Genomic DNA, 20855 nt, shown 5'->3' on the forward strand with positions numbered 1-20855 from the left:
ACACTATTAATTAAATGGAATGTTACAAGTATCGATTGGTTTAGGTTAATATATGGTTTTTGTTAGTTAGATTGACAATGTACCTTTTTATTAAATTTACAACTCGTTTTATAAAACATAAAATAAATCGTAAAATGCATACTTTTAAGACATATTTTACTTTTTAGTAAGTATATTTAGTATTTAGTGTAAGATATTGATAAAAAGTTTATACAACAACACATGTTAGTGTTACTAAACAATTAAATATTATTTATATTATCTAATAATAATTAAATAAATGTATCTTCACTAGCTAAAATTTTAAAGTTTATGTAAAAGAAATATAATAAAAGAATAATAAAAATATTTATGTTACTTTTATAATTATGAAGTAAAAGAACAAAGATATATACATAGTTATAGGGGAAAAAAAACTAGCCGGTAATTTGGAGTGTAAAAGATATAATTAAATTAAAGTGACATTAATAATAGAAATTATCACAAGATAATTTATTTGTCACCATTCCTAACATTGCAAATTAGATCCTAACATTACAAACTAGATTGTTAGATGCTAATTAGACATGAAAGTATGATTAATGTATTTTATTATTTGATTTTCCTCAGTTTCAACTTATTTATTAATTTGATCATGTGATATCTTATAAAATTTCTACATCACCTTTTGTAGTAATAAAGTAAGTCAATAAATTATATTTCTTTAGACTTTGCTTAAAGTTTAAAATTTTTAGAACCGTCAAAATGGGTTATAACCCGCGAGTCAATCCGGCTCATCATGGATTCGGGTCGGATTAGGTTGAAAAAGAATTACAAATTTCAGTATGGATTAAAATTGAATCTAACTCGTTAAGAACCCGACTCATTCGGTTGAACCCATGATGAGTCGGGTTGGTGAGTCAACTCGCCAATAAATTTTAAATATTAAAATAATATATATATATATTTTATATTATATATATATAGATATAGATATATGTGTATATTATATATATATATATATATATATATTATATTATATGTATATATTATATATTATATATATTATATATATTATATATGTATATTATATATATATATATATATTATATATATTATATATTATATATTATATATATTATATATATATATATATATATATAATATGTATATGTATGTATATATTATATATTATATATTATATATTATATGTATGTATATATTATATATTATATATGTGTATATATTACATATTATATATTATATATGTGTATATATTACATATTATATATTATATATATATATATATATATATATATATTATAATATATATATATATAATATTGAAAAAGTAAAATTTAAATTTAAATTGTTATTTTCTTAATTTATTATTGTATCTTTTAGTTTGTTGCTATCTTCTTGAATTTGTTGTTTTTGGACTTTATATTATTTGATTGTTTATCATTTTCACGGTTCTAATTCTTATCTTTATCTTTTTCTTTCACTTTTACTTCATATTTTATTTTGTTTTAAAGTTATGCTACGTGACATTTTTGGTTGTTTGTTTATATAGTTAATGTTTGTGGTGATTACAGAACAAAATGAATTCTGAAATAGTAGATGATCAACGTGTTAATGATAATTTGAATGGTCCGGCACTCATTTTAACACAAAATTGGTTGCATGGTTTTGAATTAACATGTAACAGTAACATTATTGTTAGTACTGTAAAATTAATTTAATTATTTAATACTTAATCTTTTAATATTATTAGTTAACATTATTTTTTTCTTGTTTTATTGTAGATGGGGATAAAGAAGATGCTTCAAGAGATGAAAAAGTTGTGGATTTATCCATTGAAGACTCTAATACTATAGTTTGATAAGTGACAAGAATGATTTGATGTTAGATAGTAATTTATGTTTTTGTGATTTTTGTTTGTATTTAGAGTTTAACATAATTTGGGATTTTATTTGGATTGTATTGAAGTTTATTTAGATTTTAATCGAAATTATAATTTAATTTTATTGGGATTGAAGAAAAAAAATTGTGTGTTTTTTTTTTAATTAAGTGAGACAGTGAGCCAACCCGTTTAACCCGCCAACCCGTGGTGGGTTGGGTCAGGTTCTAATTTTGTTGGCTCGCTAATAAGTAAGCCGGGTTGAGTTGACCCACTAAGTGGCCATCCCGTCGCGGGCCGAACTGGGTTGGGTCGGGTGACCCGTTTTGACAGTTCTAATTTTTACACTATAATCATGTCATTCAACTCAATGAGCGCATCTTCATCTTGCACATGACAATGAAAATCCCTACCAAAGATGAAACTATCGTCACTGTCAAAGGCAACCCTAAAGTGTCAGGAGATTGTTATGGTTAAAGCTTCAAAATTTTCCTATACACTTTAAACAACCAAGGAACTAAAATCAAAATAGTATCATTTATTGTCAATTCCACGCAAAAAAGAAACAATTAAGTTAACCTAAAGATAAAAACAATTTATTAAACCCATTGATAATGTTGAGTTCAAATTTCTCAAATACAAAGTTGATTTAGATCCTCAAGGTAAATTTAGAGATAATTAATCTTCATTCATTGAGTAGATGATCATTATTCAACTAAATTCAAAATCAATTCAATGCACTTTCAACTAAATACTAGTTGATACATCCAAAGACAGTTAGAGGAGATTTTCACTCATAATTATGACCTTTTATGTAGAGCATAATTGACATCCTAATAGTCAATCTTGATTTCATTTGTCACATGTTAGCCATTTTTCCTAAAGTCAAGCTTATATAAAAAATGTGAAAGCTTGAAGAAAGATGATAAGTAGTTGACCAAGAGATAAAAAATATTTTAAAAATGAAGTTTTATCACAATAGTCAATTGTACATATGGCTCGTAAAGGTAGTCATGATTAAGAAATCAAATGGAAAGTGGTAGATGTGTACACACTACAGTGATTTCAACTAAAGCATGTCCAAAATGTTAGACCAAGATGATATTGTCATTAGATTATCCAATGGAAACATATAGTCTCAATAGTTTTGATCATAATAGATAATACAAAGCCTTGATGAAATAATATATTTTCATTAAGTAATCAAAGAATTACAAAACCATTAAGTGAAAGGAATTAAAAGAACAATTACAAGAAAAGAAGCTAAACTTTTTCTAAGTCATTAGATTGTTTTCTAAAAGACATTCATCATAAAACCATCTAAGACAAGACTCAATCTCAGTTAGAATATGTCTAATTATCTTAAAAAGTGATGAACACACTAATTAACACATCTTGGTCCGTTTGGGATAGGAAATCTCGATCTTTAGATGAGTACTAGAAGTTGATAGTATTTGGGTTTAGATATTGGGCTTGGAGTCCATTTAGAATAAGAAAACCTAATGATCATACCACTACCTCACTACCGCTAAGCAATAAAGTGGATAATAAATAACCACCTTTGTCTTTGTAGATAAACCTTTATATTATCATAAAATGGGAGATGCACAATTAATGTTTCTGACCTAAGTCTCATTCTAGATTTAGCAGGAACACAACCTAGTAAAGTCTCTAACACAACAAACCAATTTTATGCATTTGTATGCTAAAGTTGGAATTGTTAGTACGAGAAAGTGATGTTTATTATGAAAAGTACTTTGAAGCATAACAAGTTGAGTGCAAGAAATATCTACGACATCTAAAAGACTACCAACAAGGGTTTGTAAAGTTGTAATATAAAATAATAGTGAACCATTTGTTTTATACTAGTTCACCCTAATCTAGGTTATGCCTAGTTCTCTACTATCAATTTCAAAGACTTTCACTGATCAAATATGATTATAAGTATCATCCATAATCAATTTTACCTACAAATAAGTACATAAAACACACTCATGACTATCCCTTCATCTTATCTTGAGATAAAGCACGATACACTCTATCATTGTTGAATGAGTACACAATGCTACACTTGGAAATACAATAAAAGTTATTTTGGTTTTTACAAGAAAATCTCTCAAAGAAAAGATACATGGATTAAACATTCATTGCACTAAAGTCCAACTTTACAAAAGTGAAGCATTTATAAAGAAAGTTTTCACTTCAAGGTCATGTAGTGGATGAGATTTTACCACAAATGCTCAGAAGCTTCCAAAATATTTTTGCATACAAATCTTGCTTAAATAACTTATATTTCATTGGGTTGTTTTTTGTGTGGTTTCAATTCTCTTTATAGATATCTTAAAAGTATTTGTTGAAAATTGTGTGTTTTTTCGTTGTCCTATGTTAGTACTTTTTTCAAATATGTTTAACTCTTTGTTAATATATTTCACTATTACACTTAGCGTGTATGTAAAGGATAACTTTTATTTTGCATCTTCTCTATGCTTTTGTTGATGATTCAATGCAATCAATTTTTCCAGCAAATATATTGGGTAGTTTGTAATACAATAAGTGTTGTATCCATATAGATTTGGTAAAATACACACTGTTCAAACAAGTTTGACTTGTGTAAAACAATATTTGGCTTATATTGAATGTAAGAAACATATTTGATGTATTGAAATGTTAGTTTAATACAATAAAGATATTAAATCAGTTTGGAGTAAAAGATTAACTTCAATATGATAATGACGTGTTGGAGCTAGATTTCACCATTTGTTCCTCTCTTGTAATGATTATATCATTATTCATAAAGATACAATTATTCATATCTTGTGAGTTTTCTTCAAATGTAACTCTAGGTCCATTCTTGACACCTAGAGCTTAAGATCATCAAACTTTAGTATGATTCCTCAATGTATGCTTCAATGAACCACTTGCATTAAGATTATGATTTTATAACCAGCTAGAGCCTTAAATCTATTCCTAGCATCTAAAAGCAGGAGGAGAATTAGTTGGATCACAACTTGGAACTATTTTTTCACTCAAACCAAAGCTAATGAAATAAGACAAGTGATAAGTTCATCTAATAACAAGTATAAACTAATTCATAAATATGTAATGAAAGCATACTTTGATGAATAAAATAGTACCAATACAAAAGAGTTTTGAAGGGTTACATCTTTACTTCAACACAAGAGAGACTTAACTCTTTATAATTGATGCAAAAAAATACAAAACTTTAAGTAGCCATATGTCTCCTATACTAATGAGAAAGTACATGGAAAAGTGTTTACAAAAAGTCTATCAAAAGTGCTTAAGCTTTCGCTCCTCCAAATCTGTCTAAAATACGAGTGCAACTCTATTTTTGTAAATTGTTCAGGAAAATACTCAACAATGCACTTGTGGCTCTAGCTACATAGGTTTACTTCCTAGTTGGGTTTGCTTTTATAACATAAGTCTTATACTCTAGTGCTTCAACTGTTGGTGTTGGAAACCGTAAAACAAGCTAAATTAGGATGATTTCAATATAAATTTAACATGATCAAAGCAAGATAAATGTTAACTTTATCTCAAAATTAAGTCATATTGGAAACTTATCAACTTCTAACATCACTATATTAAGCATACAAACGAGGGTTTTATGTTTTTTTTTTCATAATCATCTTTAGGAAGGATGATTTGACTTCTTTCAAAAGTAGACATAATCACATTTATAAATGTCTTGTGATTTTTATGAACAAAATTTGTTTACTGTTGAATATATAATTTGTTTACTTTAGACATGTGCCTAATCTTTATGTGTATGCATTCGATGCTTCATGCATCTAGTCTTGGTAGAGTTATAACTAAGATTCCTTTGAACTTTGGTTTTCTCATATTTATGTCTAGTGCTTGTTAGGACTTTGTTTGATGTCTATTGATTTTTTTAGACTTTATTTACTATTTACATACTTGTGTCTAACCCTCAGACTCCATCTAACTTCTTATTTGTTTATTATATCAGTAGACTATGCCTATGTCTAATTGTTCAGTCTCATGTAAAATGTTATTAGATATACTAAAAATATTATGATTTGTTATCATATAAATCATGGGTATCTTTGTCAAAAATCTCATTCATATATATATATATATATATATATATATATATATATATATATATATATATATATATATATATATATATTAAAGCTTCTTTTTAATCATATAAATTTTGATATGTCTTGACAAGTGTATTGTTTTTGTTAAACCTTCATTAAATTTATTATTGTACCTAAAAGAACTTCTGTTGATCTTGCAACTTTAGAATACACAAAAGAGAATTAATGTAAGTAATTGAAATATGCTATCAAATTCATCATTGGTCGACACCCATTTGAAAAGTATTTATAAACTACTTTATACTTTCAAGTATCTATAAATATTCATATATAATTTTATATATATTTATTTTAAATTTTAAATAACATTATTCATTAAAAATATAAACTCAAATATTTTTTTATCTTAAAGTATTATATCAAATAAATTTGCATAATAAAATATTAGTACAAATAAAATTAGTTTTTCTAAGTTACACTGCCAAGTCTAAATGAAAAACATAAACATGTAAGTTATATTCTAAATAAGTTTTCAGTTATTAATGTTTTCCTTATGTTTATTGAAGATGTGAGTATCGAATGAATATATGTTTAGAAAAGATTTTGGATATCCAAGTTAGTAACAACACAAAATGTAATATCTTAGAAAATGACGTTTTAAAAGTGATATTGGTTTAAAATAGTGAGACTCAATTATTTTAATATTAAAATGTTTTAGTATAAATAAAATTATTATAAGTGAGTTTCATTATTTTAAAACATACCATCTCTTTATAAACCACTATTCTAGAGTTATCATACTTCTCTCTAGGAGTTCTGTTTCTCTGGACATTTGATTGAAGAATCAAGACTGTAGGATTGATCCTCACGGCAAGCTCTTAAAATTGGACCGATCACTTTCTTCATTCGCGTAAGTTGAGTTTTCACTCTCTTTTTTAGTCTAATTCTTTTTTCTGTTGCATGTGAGCTATCTTCTACTTGCATGCGTATTTTTAATCACTAGTATGAGTCTCTACTGAACAATGATCATAACAGTATGTTCTGATCATTCTTGTGATGTTTCTTTGTGTAGATAGAGTATCATGTGAAGTTAGAGGTATTTTGGCGTTTATAGAGTTGTTTAAGTAGGATAATAGGTAAGGGAAGCTAATTATGTTGTGTATGACCTGGTCTCATTGGTGTTGTTCTCCCCGGTGAAACCCCCTCTGTAAAACCTGACAAGTGGTATCAGAGCCGATGGTTAATACCGGCTCAGACGAGTGCAGTACCAGTATGGTCCTAGTATCGAAAGTCTTCCTAGCAAAGGTCCCAGGTTAGGGTTCCAGGTAAGCGTGTCCCGTTAAGAAAAAACGGCGGTACAGAAAAGGGCAGAAAAGGAGTACTCGTGGTTGGGCAACTTCCGCTGGAGGGGGGTGTACCAATGTGATTGAAGGGACTCACCCTTGAGGGGGAGATTGTTAGGAATACAAGTGTGAGTCTAAGTCCCACATTGACCAGAATTGAGAAAGTAGAGCACCATATAAGGATCAAGGCCCATAAACCCATTGCCTTAAGGTTTTGGGTTGAGAGTGGTGTCAGTGTCTTATGTGGTTAGGCTCAGATCTCATTGGTGTTGTTCTCCCTAGTGAAACCCCCTCTGTAAAACCTAACAAGTGGTATCAGAGCCGATGGTTAATACCGGCTCAGACGAGTGTAGTACCAGTATGGTCCTAGTATCGAAAGTCTTCCTGGCAAGAGTCCCAGATAAGGGTTCCAGGTAAAGCGTGTCCCGTTAAGAATAACGGCGGTACAGAAAAAGGGCAGAAAAGGAGTACTCGTGGTTGGGCAGCTTCGGCTGGAGGGGGGTGTACCAATGTGATTGAAGGGACTCACCCTTGAGGGGGAGATTGTTAGGAATACAAGTGTGAGTCTAAGTCCCACATTGACCAGAAATGAGAAAGTAGAGCACTATATAAGAATAAAGACCCATAAACCCATTGCCTTAAGGTTTTGGGTTGAAAGTGGTGTCAGTGTCTTATGGGTTGGGCTCAGGTCTCATTGGTGTTGTTCTCCCCGGTGAAACCCCCTCTGTAAAACCTGACAACCTGTGAGATTATTAAAGTCACTGATTCCTTGACTTGCTTGATTTTATCTAGTGAAATTGGATTGTTGTATGTGATTTGATGTGTGTAAATTGAGATGCTAATAGTCATGTGGTTTGCTTAGGAGTGTTGGTACGGTAATATGTTTAGTTAATTCAAGTCATGCTGATATTGTGTATGAAATTGAGTGAAGCATGTAATTGATATTTGTGAAGTTCTCTGATGGTCTAAAAAATGAATGGAAATGCATATGCAGAATTTATATTTTGCATAATTATGCAGACTCATTGGACGAGTAATTCTTACTAGGTGAATAATGAGTCAGGGATGTAACTTATTTGGAAGTCGTTGGCGAGTAAATACTCGCTGGGCGGATTTCAGACTTAGGGCTTTCCAGACTTGAAGCTCACTAGGCGAACCCCCAGTCGCTGGTCGAAAAATGTCTTTTTGCCCAATGAGAGGATGTATTTGTTGGGCAAGTGGGTTAGATTTTGCACAGATATTTGTTAACTAAAATTAGAATTTCTATGTGTTTTCTTTTATGTATATATCTGATTTGTAATGATTATTGAATATTATAGATATTGTTTGTGAGCATGGAATGTGATGTGTTGATAAGAATTTTAAGGAGAGATTCAATGTGGAGGTTTTAGTGTATGCATTGACACAATGATTCATTATTGGTTGGTATCCTGAAATTCTAATAATCATTGACACTCAAATAAAGTAGAATGAGTTATGTCGTGAAGAGTAGCAAAAGGTCCTAGTCACTGAACTTGATCTGGTCCTAAGCGTGAAAGGGATTTACCTTGTTGATGGTTGGGTGATAACCCCTTGAGGCAGCCAAACTTTGTAGAGTTTGGGAACCATCCGTAGGTGCAGGCCACTAGAAAATCTAATGTCAGATGCATGTATCCGGATAATTGAGTTTAATGTCAACTGCTTGTGTAATTAGAGATATGTTTTATACCATGTTTGTAAGTATTTTGAATGTTTGAAATATTATATATATATATATATATATATATATATATATATATATATGAATATCTCTTTTGCACATTAACTTACCATTCTTTTATGTTTCTATGTTGTTTTGTTTGTCTTTCTTTTGCGATGGTCACCTATTCAGTGGGAGTAGATGATGTTGCAATTTTAGAGGTACCTCTGGAGGATGAGGAGCCACCTATTAGGTTAGGGGAAGGTCTGAGTGGGAAGCTCTTATAAGTGGTTAGTTTGTGTTTAGAATTATAGTTGCTGGTTTTTAGTTGGTTTGTATAATTGATATATTTATATAATCCTATTTTTTGTAAGACTGTATTAATATACTTTATACATTAATTTATATGTTTTGAACATTAAAGTGAAACATTATATTTTATTAGTTTTAAGATGCTAAAATTGAGATGTTACACAAAATAATAATATATGAAGATAATAAAACAAGTATTTTCTTCAATAAATGTTTGTATTGATAAATCTTTGACATATTTATAAATGAGGTTAAGAGAAGATATTTTTCTTTTATGTTCTGCTGACTTGATCATCATTCAAGTGTATCAAAATTAAGTGAATAAATTCAAAAATAACATTATCTAAATCACTTAATTCTAAGAATGAGATATCTCTACTAATATGGTTATTAGATACTTATATTCCTCTTTTAATAATTATATATTTAAAGTGATTATATTTATTAATAGTAGACATCCATTTGAAATATCCATCATTTATATTATTAATTTTAAATATTTTTTAATAACCTAATCTTTTAAAACCTAAAATTAAGATTTTAAAATGTTTATATAGAATTAGTAGACTCGGATTTTATTTTAAAATGTTTATAAAAGCAAGTTTTTAAACACAATCACCTTTCTCTCCTATAATTAGCAAAACTACTATAAAACTAAGTGCTTTTAAATGAAAAATAAATTAAATATGTGCCTATAATATAAAATTTTACCTCAAATTGTGGGTATATAAAAGTAACAAGTAATGTGAAATTTGTACCTTGAAACAACAACCAATATTCAGAGATTCGTTTTTCACCAATGAAGCAAACATATTTTAAGAAACGAAAAATCAGTTAATACGCTATTTGTGGTTGTTAAACGTAAATTCAAAAAGTTCTTTTTATCCACTTTGAGACAGCCGTAATAAGTTAAATGTAATTTTGAGAATTAATTTCCAAATTTAAAATGTTCAATTTATAGTAATCAGTTAAAATTTTTTACCAATCGTTCAAATTTTTTTATGGAAAATAAAAGGGGTTTTAGACGGCATGTTTGACTAAATTGACCTTGAATAGGAGGTCATATGATCCCGTGTTTGTTTCGGTCTTTCCTCATTCTTCAACAACCCATTCCTTCCCCACGCGCCATTCTCCGGCCACCGTTGGTGACGGAGCGCCGTTCATAGTATAATATTCTCTGAAAGGTGGGTGCTTGTGAGGTTTCGGCGACCATCCATGGATAAAGTCTTCAACAGGCTCCGCAATTTGGACGCTTACCCAAAGGTCAATGAAGATTTTTATAGCCGCACGCTCGCCGGCGGCGTCGTCACCGTCGTTTCCGCGGCTGTCATGCTCTTTCTCTTCTTTTCCGAGCTAAGTATGTGACCTGCATCTCCTATTTTTGTATTTCTTTTCCTTCAAATTTTTGTTGATTGTTGGAGTTTTGACTTGTTTTTGTTGGGTGGTTCGGAAAGGTGGGAAATTTTAAAGTGGGGGATTTTATTTTCGGGTGTTAAGAAAATTGTGTTAATTTGTTTGTCCTGCGCTCGGCAATTTTGTTGCATTGAGCTGAATTTGTAATGTATTTTCATTGAGTGGTGAGGGAACTTAGGAATTAGGAAAGGGAAGATTTCTGTCTAGGTGGAACGATAGTTTTTTTTTTTTTTTTTTTCATCTTCTTCCTCTTCCGACCATTTTCCATATTTATAAAAGATTGATGGTTGATAGTTGAGAGTTCCAAGGCAATAAGGACCTAGATCCATTGATTCATTAATGTAATTGATGATATGTTTAGGATTTCCGTAAAGGAGGGTTTGTTTGGGCTTTCATTTGGGTGCACTGATTCATGTCGCAGAAAATATTCTGATAATATAATCCAGATATGTATGACAGGAGTAATGTTCTAAATTATTGGCACAAATCAGTGATGATTGCTATTTAACTATTGCTAGTTTTATTAGGGATAAAAGGAATAGACCCAGTCATAGAAAAAAATTGAGTGATATTAAATGAGCTAGCTTGGCTTTTCTCTGAATGATTACTTTGTTGCCTGGATATGTGCATGTGACCGTTATCTTTCCCATTAAAGTTCAATAATATTATCTATTACCTTTGATTGCAGATTTATATCTCTACACAGTTACAGAGAGTACGCTTTTGGTGGATACTTCAAGAGGAGATACCTTGCACATCAATGTAATTATTGTTGTTATTTGCTGTATAACTTTTTTCAGTTTTATTCAGATCTTCATATTCCAAGTCCAATCTATGAATCATTTATTTGTTTGGTGATTTTCTGTCGATACAACTTGTATAGGTGCCATATTTCTTGTTTGATTGGCCTTGTACCTTCATATATCCTCTAAGTCTTCAAGCATTAGCCATCTTAATATTAACTTTACCTTTTAATACTAAAAATTTAACTCATTTTTCCCATTGAAATGCAGTTTGATGTCACTTTTCCTGCTGTTCGATGTTCAATACTCAGTTTAGATGCAATGGATATTAGTGGGGAGCAGCACCTTGACATAGTATGTTCTGCTTACATTAGCATCTTATCAATTAATTTTCAGTTCCTGTAATTCTAACTGCATATTTACACTTCTTTATCTATCATTTCCCTAGTCTCATGTTTATACCATTGTTAGTTATTAAACATTATTCACACTGTACTATTTCTATTTGCAGCGACATAATATAGTGAAGAAAAGAATTGATGGTAATGGTAGTGTGATAGAAGAGAGGAAGGATGGAATTGGTGCACCAAAGGTTAGCTGAAATACCCTGGCTCTTTTTTACTTCACATTTGTTGATTGCTTTGTGTTTGTCATAGAATTTGATCTATTTGACTCTTAACTTGCCGTTACACTATTTGTCATTTACTTTTAAAGGTGGCAACATACATCTTGTGTGTTTTTAAGCTTGAACTCAATATCTATGTTCAAATGAGTGCAGCATCTAACTAAAGAGTTTTTCAAATACACGAATTGTTAGTTCACTATAACAGTAGTGATTATTGGTGTGATTGCAAGGTACCTACACAGCTCAGAGACAGGTTTTTTTCCACAACTACATGTCTAGCTATACTATATGGTGGTGAATGCTGTTAAAAGGACAGCATGAGAAAAAGGGTGGGAAAAGCAGAAATGAGAATGTTAAGATGGATGTGTGGTCATACAAGAAAGGACATAATAAGAAATGACTATATACAAGGAAAGATTGGTGTAACACCCATTGAGGGACCAAAATAGACATCGGAGGAAATCATTAAGGGATCTTTGGCTAAATAATGTTCTTGAAGCTTTAGTTTAACTGAATTGAGTAGTAGTAGTGTGGTCTGATATATGTAGCTGACCTCATCTAGTGGGTTAAGGCTTTGTTGTTGTTTTATAGCATTGAATATTGGGGTTTTAAGAGAAAAGTGTTGTTGAGATCAGAATGTTGAGGTAAATGAGTGGATATACAAGAAAGGAGAAAATTGGGAGAAAGTTTTAGTAGCAAGCACCTATTGAGAAGATGACTAAACCTAGCCGAAGGTGGTATGAAAATATAGGAAAAGTTAATCAAATGGAAGATAGTCCAGCTAAAAGTTATAAAGGATGATTGATGATAACTTTAGGAGACACCATGATAAAAGATTGTACATTAAATGATTTTATTGAAAATTTAGTTTTTGGTAGATCCTGAGGCTCAGTTCATAGATTGTGCTGTGAGATAAGGCCACCTTATTTATAATTGTGTTGTCTTCTAATACAAATTAAGAGGAATTATTGTTAATAGAAATGCTAGCCTGAAACATTTCATACTTTTGTAGTATTAGAGAACCATGTTAGCTATGTCTTAATATTGCACTGAGCTGCTTGGAAATGAAAGGCCTTGCACTTGTGTTTCTTATATTTATAGGGATGACTAGTAGAATAAAGGTTCTGACCTGTTAAATCCTTCATGCTAGCTATCAACTTTGTAAAGTTCAGACATTTAATGTGAAAGTACTTTAAAATGAATACAAGCTTCGTTACTCAAGGCAGGAATAGAATATGGATGATAGCATGATTGTTGCATATTAATGAATGAAGCTCTTACAGACTTTTATGTGGGATCTTGAGTTTCTGTTGGAAAAAGTACCTTTAGACTGGATGGTTGTAATGTAACTGGTAATTCATTGTTCAAAAAAGACTACTTGGGTTGGATTTGGTTTGGCATTGTTCTTCTGCGTCTCTGTGATCATTTTTCTTGTAGATTGCTTTTCCAGCATTACGTTTGTTCTCCCAAGTCAATAATGTCATTTTTAATGCTTAGTGGTTATAGGAAGTAGAAGGTTCTCTGGTTTGAATTGTTTTATAATTTGATTTTGATCTGGGTATTATACACAGTAATGACTTGTATATATTTATATTTGGTCGCCTGTTGTGTTTGCCTTGATGAGATTTTATTTTTGGATCTTGGTTCCTACCTCTTGAATTCATTACCAATGATGGCTGGCATAAAAAATTAAAGTCAACTGTTGTAAATGTCTATATACCCCTTGTTTCTACTAAGTTTTTATGTTTTTCATTTCGAAGACAAAGGTCACTGTTCATGTATAAAGAGTTTTCATTCCTGTTTCCTGTATATCTTTTTTGTTCCAGATTGAGAGACCCTTACAAAAACATGGTGGCAGACTTGGACATGATGAGAAGTATTGTGGTTCATGTTTTGGTGCGGAAGAGGTACCTTTGACCATTTACTATACTTAAATTAGCTCATGTTTCTTATAGTTTTTGTAACTTTAACATGTTTTGGTTTCAATGTGGTGACTGTCAAAGTGTTAATGTTCAGTAGTTTTTTTTTTTTTTTAAATTGTGTTAAAGTCTTAAAGATTTTATGAAAAAAGAAGGGAGAAATTAGCTATCAAGGGTTGTGGTGACATAATTGGGTGAGATTTGACTATAAAAAATGTTTTGGATCTAAACTAGGTAATCTAGGGTGAAGAGTGTCCTCAAGGTTCTAGGTAGTTTTTGATGCCCTATCATATGAGGTTCGAAAAGGCTCATGCCTCATCACAAGAAAGACATTAAAAGACCATAAGTGTTTTAACCTCACTTTATCCCAGTTTTTGTATGGGAGTATCCAACTAATACTCATAACTTATAAAATATCTAACTATTACCTGTGTGATAATTTTTGTGCATTGGTCTACTTTTTGTATAAAGTATTGTCAACCTTAGATAACAGTGTTCAAGCCCTGGTCTAATATATATGGGAAAATACAGTTTATGACTTTACATGATTAGATAATATAGTGGGGAAAAGGCTTAACTATGTTTTTGGCATCTGAAGGGTGAATTCAGTTTTGGTCTTCAAAATTTTAAAACAAATAATTTTAGTCCCTCAAATTTAGTGCTAAGGGTCTAAAACACACACACATATATTATTATTTTTTTTCAAATTTAAGTGAATAAAGTGATATATATGTTTTTTTTTTTAATTTGGGAGATAAAAACTTGTTTGACCATAAGTTCTAGGGTTTAAAAATTTAGTTAAACTTATTTTATACATTAATTGTGTTTTTTGTGTTGTAGTTTTCTCATCAGTAACAGTTTTTCCTTTATTCAATTTCTGTTCCATGCCTTTTATTGTATGTCATCAAAGTTCTTATGTTTGTTAAGTTGAAAAAAATAGAAAGATATACTATTTCTGTGCTTATTCTTAAACACCAAAATTATCTTCACTGTTCGTTTTCAGTAACAATGTCTATAACAATGATAAATCCTAATAATACTCTTTTGTTAAATGTATTTATATTGTAGAAAATGGTAAGCTGGTCCTACTGTTTATGGTGTTACATTGTTGGGATGATGCTGGTTAAATATTTTTGGTTTGACTAACACAGTAGTATTTTTATGGAATGATCCCAGAATCTATGGGTAACTGAAGTTTGAGTATGTAATATGCTGTCTAAACTCATACTATTTTTAAGTGAAATTTAATATCATCATTGATGCTTTCATTTGAGTAGATTAATATGGTGTCTAAACTTATATTTTACTGTGTATTTGTACACTTTAATTTCAGTGCAACTTGTACTCTCCAATGGTTTAGTGATTTCTTTTATGTCTATGGTTTCTCTCTTGTTCATTCTCATGCAGTCAGATGAACACTGTTGTAATTCTTGTGAAGAAGTGCGTGAAGCATATAGGAAAAAGGGGTGGGCTCTGACAAATATGGATTTGATTGATCAGGTTGGCTTGATACTCTCTTTCTATTACACAATAAGTACTAGCATTTTCTGTGGATTCAAATGCCACACTTGTGAGGTTTTACTTGTTTTATGTATGTTGTTGCTTGAAGCACATTTATTATAATTTATGAAAACTTCCAGATGCAATGAGGAGGCTAACAACAGGAATGAGAAGGCTTCGCTGTACCTTATTCTATAGATCCTTGATCCATTATATAGCATGTATCGGAGTTCTTGGCTGATGAAATCCGACATTTATGTTAATTATACTGGATTTGTGTACTTTGTTCTCATGTTTGAATTTGTAGGAGGTATACTACATTCTGATGCTTTGGTTTTGTTTTAGTGTCAAAGAGAAGGTTATGTGCAAAGGGTAAGGGATGAAGAAGGTGAAGGATGCAATATTCAAGGATCTCTTGAAGTTAATAAAGTGGCTGGAAATTTTCATTTTGCAACCGGGAAAAGCTTTCTTCAGTCTGCTGTATTTCTTGCTGATCTTCTTGCTTTACAGGATAATCATTATAATGTAAGACTGAACTGTTTTTAGTTATCCTTTGCCTGAATTATTTATCATATTTTGAAAACTTTGATATATTTTTTATGATTTTCCTTTCCTTGTAATCTCGTGGTTGATTTTCAAAATATGATGCGATGCAGATAAGCCATCGGATCAACAAATTAAGTTTTGGTCACCATTTCCCTGGATTGGTAAATCCTCTTGACGGGTAATTTTCTTCTCCAGCAGATACCTTTATTTTCTGGTGTCAAGGATGGACATGGGCATGAGTTTTAACATACTGAGATTTGTAAAAATTTGAATCTAATGCTATAGAATGAGATTCTAAAGTAAATTACTTTTCCCCTCTATTATTAAAACTTAATCAAGTTTCCATTTAAAAGACTATAACTTGTAAAAGCACAATAATTTGTTTTCAGTCACTGTGAAGCATGTTTCCTCACATTGCAATTTGCAAGGCACTAAAATGAAATGTATGAGTTTTTTTATTCTCCCAAATGGCCTTTTGAAATCTTCAAAAATAATAAACAACCAGATTGTTTTCCAGATTTGATGACTAAGCCATAACTTCATGTATAGGGTAGGCCAAATGTCATTTGTTTGTTACCCTTATTCAACCCTATTGTTGAGAACAAGTAGCATTCAAATGTTTGGAGATTAGCCTTTTACTCGGCTATTGAATAAATGTGTTTTTCCCATTCTCTCAACATATAGAGCTGAAACCAGGGTACCAGACTTTTGATTGTAAAATATCCATTGTCTTAGAAGTTATAACTGCACTACAATACATCTATTATGCTTTGTCTTGAAATTGTAAACTCTGACTTTTGTATTAGTAGGTTTGTATTGAAAATACAAAATACAATGGAAGGGGTGAGAACTCTTAACTATGATATACCTGAAATTTGAAGTAACTATTGGCCACTCACATGCAATACATTTTAAGGACCAACTCTACCTAAAATTTAAGCTGTTTAAGATTGGTTTTACATCTACAATACACATACAGACAAACTTCAATTTTCATATTTTGTTACAATGAAGCCTTGCGATGAGCTTTTTTTGCAGAAGCAGCAAATTGTTAATTTATTTTTCATCTTTTCTTTACTCTCTGAGCATTTAAGTTGACCATGATTGCAAAATTTTGTGATGTATTATTCTCATCAAATGATAGTCATTTGAAAAAACCGTGCCTAAATTTTTCTTCCTTTAATCGTTTGAAGTCTCCTAAATTTGTTCTCCTTCCAATCCTTTGCAGGGTAAAGTGGGTGCAAGGACCAACTCATGGCATGTACCAGTATTTTATAAAGGTTAGTTATGTATCTGTAATTATGTTATTATCCGAAACTCTCTAATACGTGCACTTCTTATGAGATGAAATTGCATTTTCTCCTTTTTTTTTTTTCTTTTTCTTTTAGTATACTGCATTTACAAACTCTAGTCTATTCTAGTATTTGTCTTGCCAAAACTACGAGAAAACCAGCAAAAACATTTAGAATATTTGCTTCAAAATTGTTGCATCATTTATGCTTTCTTCTAACTGCTTGAATATTGTGCATGCAATTATGCTCTGGCTTGATACCTGTTTGGGCATCTATGTGTGTACACATTGCAGGTGGTCCCTACAATATACACAGACATTAGAGGTCGTGTTATCCATTCAAATCAGGTATTTTTAATATTATGAACATACTGTCATTTCACGATTCATTGGATAGTGCCTACGTAGCATAACATAATAAATGTTATTGCACAGTATTCCGTGACTGAGCATTTCAAGAGTTCAGAGCTGGGTGTTGCAGTTCCTGGAGTTTTCTTCTTTTATGACATATCTCCAATCAAGGTAAAATTGCCTAATTTTTCTAGCAAATTGCATATAATGTTGATGTCTTTTCTGCTTCCCTTGACTGGACTCGAAGTTGTGTTTTTCTGCTTTAGTTTGATACAGCCAGGCATGCATAAGTCTCTGTTTTTCCTGTATTGTAAGATAACCTTTTAAGCATTTCCTCATATAGTGAATGGGTGTATTGTGCCCTGTTTTGCATTTTTGCTGCTTGTCTCTATCTAAAATTGTTACTATAGATTCAAAAGGACACAAGAGTAGTCCCCCCTTCAGATCCAGCATAGAGTTTATTTTCTTCCATAATTATTGTAGTCACGAAGGAGTTTGGAACTGTTAAGCCTTATCCATCTCCATTGTAATCAAATTCAAAATCAACACTTAAACTTAAAAACTTTGGACCAATACTTGATCTCTAAAACTTCACATACCGAATATAATTTTTTCAAAATCTTGTCACTATGTAAAACAACTTAAAAACACCGCTAGGGTCTAAGTGTAGGGAAACAGGAAGAAAATGCAAGATTTTGTATTTAGCTAGTTTTCTTTTCTTCGTTTTTTTATCAGCTTGTATTTAACTATTGATTGTTCTGATTTGTTTCTCTGGAGGTGCGAAGTTGTTACATTGATAGGATGACCTGGAAGAAAATGTAAATGGGAATATTTTGATAGGATGAAAACAATGTGCAGTGTCTTTGTGTAGACACACAATTAGACGCTGCGAAATAAAAGCACCTGCACAAGTCAAAACTTCATTTGTTCATTGTACATAATTTGCAAACAGTATCGATTTCTTGAACCTAAGATACTGATTTACATGTTTTTCTGGTTGAGTTATCAATGAGCGCAAGATATTCAGAGTCAATTTGTGGCCCTAACTGAATTCAGATATCTTGAGGATTTTGATCCCTTTCCTACATTAGTGATAATTTATTAGGGTTGCAAAGAGTTGTTGTTAGAGGTGTCATTAGGTCAAGTTATGGTATTATTAATACAAGTTCTTGTCAGGTAATTCTAAGACTAATAATAATCCGAATATTCTTGGCACTAACAGCTATTGAAAGTGAAGCCTTCTTCTACCTTAAACACATAATGTGAGTTACTTGGAAACAAGTATACAAGTCAAAGCTTACAGGGCGTGACTAATCCTAAAAATATCTACATGAGTTGATATAAATATAATGCTTTTGCAAGTTACAATCGGGTTGATATGATTGATATTGGTATTTTATTTATAATTGTCCCATAATTATGATACATTCTGCTGATTCAACATAAATATGTATCCATTATCTTTTAGTTGCGTGGAGGATATCCAAGAACCCAACTTCATAGTTCTGTTGAAGCATATTGTAGTGCAAGTTAAAAGAAGAAGCGTATTGGATCTTAAATTGATTTGTTTTATGTTGCAGGTCAACTTTAAAGAGGAGCATATTCCATTCTTACATTTCCTAACCAATATTTGTGCAATTATTGGAGGTAATTCCTTGTTCTTGCTATCCTCTCATTACAGGGAAAGATAACGGTGATAAATTAATTTCTTATCAACTTTCATCATATGGTTAACAATCATGAACTTTTCTACTAATCATTTCAAAGCTATATCTAAAGTGATTTCTGATTAGTTGACGGCATATAATTATCTTTACACTAACACAATGTATCAAAGTTAAGCTCTGAATGAAAAATACTGTAATTCATAGCCAGTATGAGCTAGGTACTACTTGAACTTAATGCTTTTTCTATTCAGAATCCACTTGTCTACATCAGGGACATCTATGTTTTTATGACGCAACTGATTAAAAATTCATTTCAACCTTTCTGCACAGGTGTATTTACCGTTGCAGGGATCATAGATTCATCAATATATTATGGTCAGAGAACAATCAAGAAGAAGATGGAGCTTGGAAAATATAGATGATTTGGTCACATTCTGCATGAAGAATCTTCTTTTGATGTATACTTGGTTTGGTGGTGCATTGAGTATAGTTTGTAACGTGGTAGCGTATGCACATGATGCCAAGGGTTAAGCAGAGCCGTAGATTCAGTTGATGCATGAAGTGTATTTTTGGATCATGATTTTTCATTCGGGTGTAGCAATTTAATTTCAGTTGCTACTTTGGTGGCTTTTTAATAGTACAGGATGAAGATGAGGAATGCAGAGAGTTTATTGGGAACTTTATAGTATTTTTGCTCCATGGTGCATGAAATGGTTGATTATGCATAACATACGGTTCTTGTATTGCTATCACAGCTATATTGTAATCTTTGGCAATATTTTCATTAACTGAAGAATTTGAAACTGTTAAGTTAGGATTTGAATCTTTTGTCACGTTTCGTATCTACTTATTTAATGTTCAGGATTCAAGGGAAGCAATGCTATTTTATATGAATGAGAAATGTTTCAAATGCTTCTAATAGCTAGCAACCCTCTCATATAAAATTTGACTTAGTTATATTCATGGTCTATTTAGTTTAGATTGTGAATGCTTGTTTCTTCAGTTTTCTGGGTTAATTTAAGTTTCTTCATTCTTTAAAATTGAACAACTTCCATGTAGCCATTTCTCATTATTTAAAACCTCCATTTTTAATTTAGATAATTGCAAATTAAATTAATTAAAAAATTCAATCTTGTTCAAAGTTTATCGATTAAAACCACAGATTTTATTTGAATTGAAAAACCTAAAAAGATTCTTTAAACCTCACGTTTATATTTTATACTAATTTTAGTTTTTCATCAATTTATTAATAAAATATTTTACTTCTAAACGCTTAAAAGTTATTCCATGCTTTAGAATTAGTGTAAACTTCTAAACATTTAAATGAAAAATAACAGAGAATATTTAGGCTGGTAGAAATAGATAATAGGATGAAAATTAACATAATTTTAAAGTAAGAGATCTTTCATAAGTTTAATTATGTTTTAGTTTGTGTAAAATTAAAAGTTTTACTTTTTAATTTCTATAACTTTCTTTTTGTTTTCCATTCATGTAAAATTTAAA

The 20855-nt window shown here is 30.8% G+C and overlaps 1 protein-coding gene across 1 annotated transcript; it reads left to right on the forward strand.

Moving 5' to 3' along the window:
- The first annotated feature begins 10344 nt into the window (after window positions 1–10344).
- LOC114179190 (uncharacterized) lies at window positions 10345–20175 on the forward strand. The gene is made up of 13 exons (XM_028065432.2): window positions 10345–10654; window positions 11399–11472; window positions 11724–11807; window positions 11965–12045; window positions 13905–13985; window positions 15405–15497; window positions 15843–16022; window positions 16154–16221; window positions 17272–17323; window positions 17629–17682; window positions 17770–17856; window positions 19266–19332; window positions 19683–20175. Exons 1-13 carry the CDS (start codon window positions 10513–10515, stop codon window positions 19772–19774), a joined length of 1155 nt encoding a protein of 384 aa, XP_027921233.1. The 5' UTR covers window positions 10345–10512; the 3' UTR covers window positions 19775–20175.
- The last annotated feature ends 680 nt before the right edge of the window (window positions 20176–20855 follow it).

The sequence above is a fragment of the Vigna unguiculata genome, chromosome 3 (genome assembly GCF_037176805.1).
Source record: "Vigna unguiculata cultivar grain cowpea cultivar isolate G323 ecotype 2 chromosome 3, ASM3717680v1, whole genome shotgun sequence".
NCBI classification, from domain to species: domain Eukaryota; kingdom Viridiplantae; phylum Streptophyta; class Magnoliopsida; order Fabales; family Fabaceae; genus Vigna; species Vigna unguiculata.

Excerpts from the sequence above, each read along its gene's own strand:
- LOC114179190 (XM_028065432.2), top strand. The coding sequence starts at position 10,513 with ATGGATAAAGTCTTCAACAGGCTCCGCAATTTGGACGCTTACCCAAAG. Across the intron at positions 11,808-11,964 it reads GGGAGCAGCACCTTGACATA|CGACATAATATAGTGAAGAA; the intron begins GTATGTTCTGCT and ends TTCTATTTGCAG. Across the intron at positions 16,023-16,153 it reads TACAGGATAATCATTATAAT|ATAAGCCATCGGATCAACAA; the intron begins GTAAGACTGAAC and ends GATGCGATGCAG.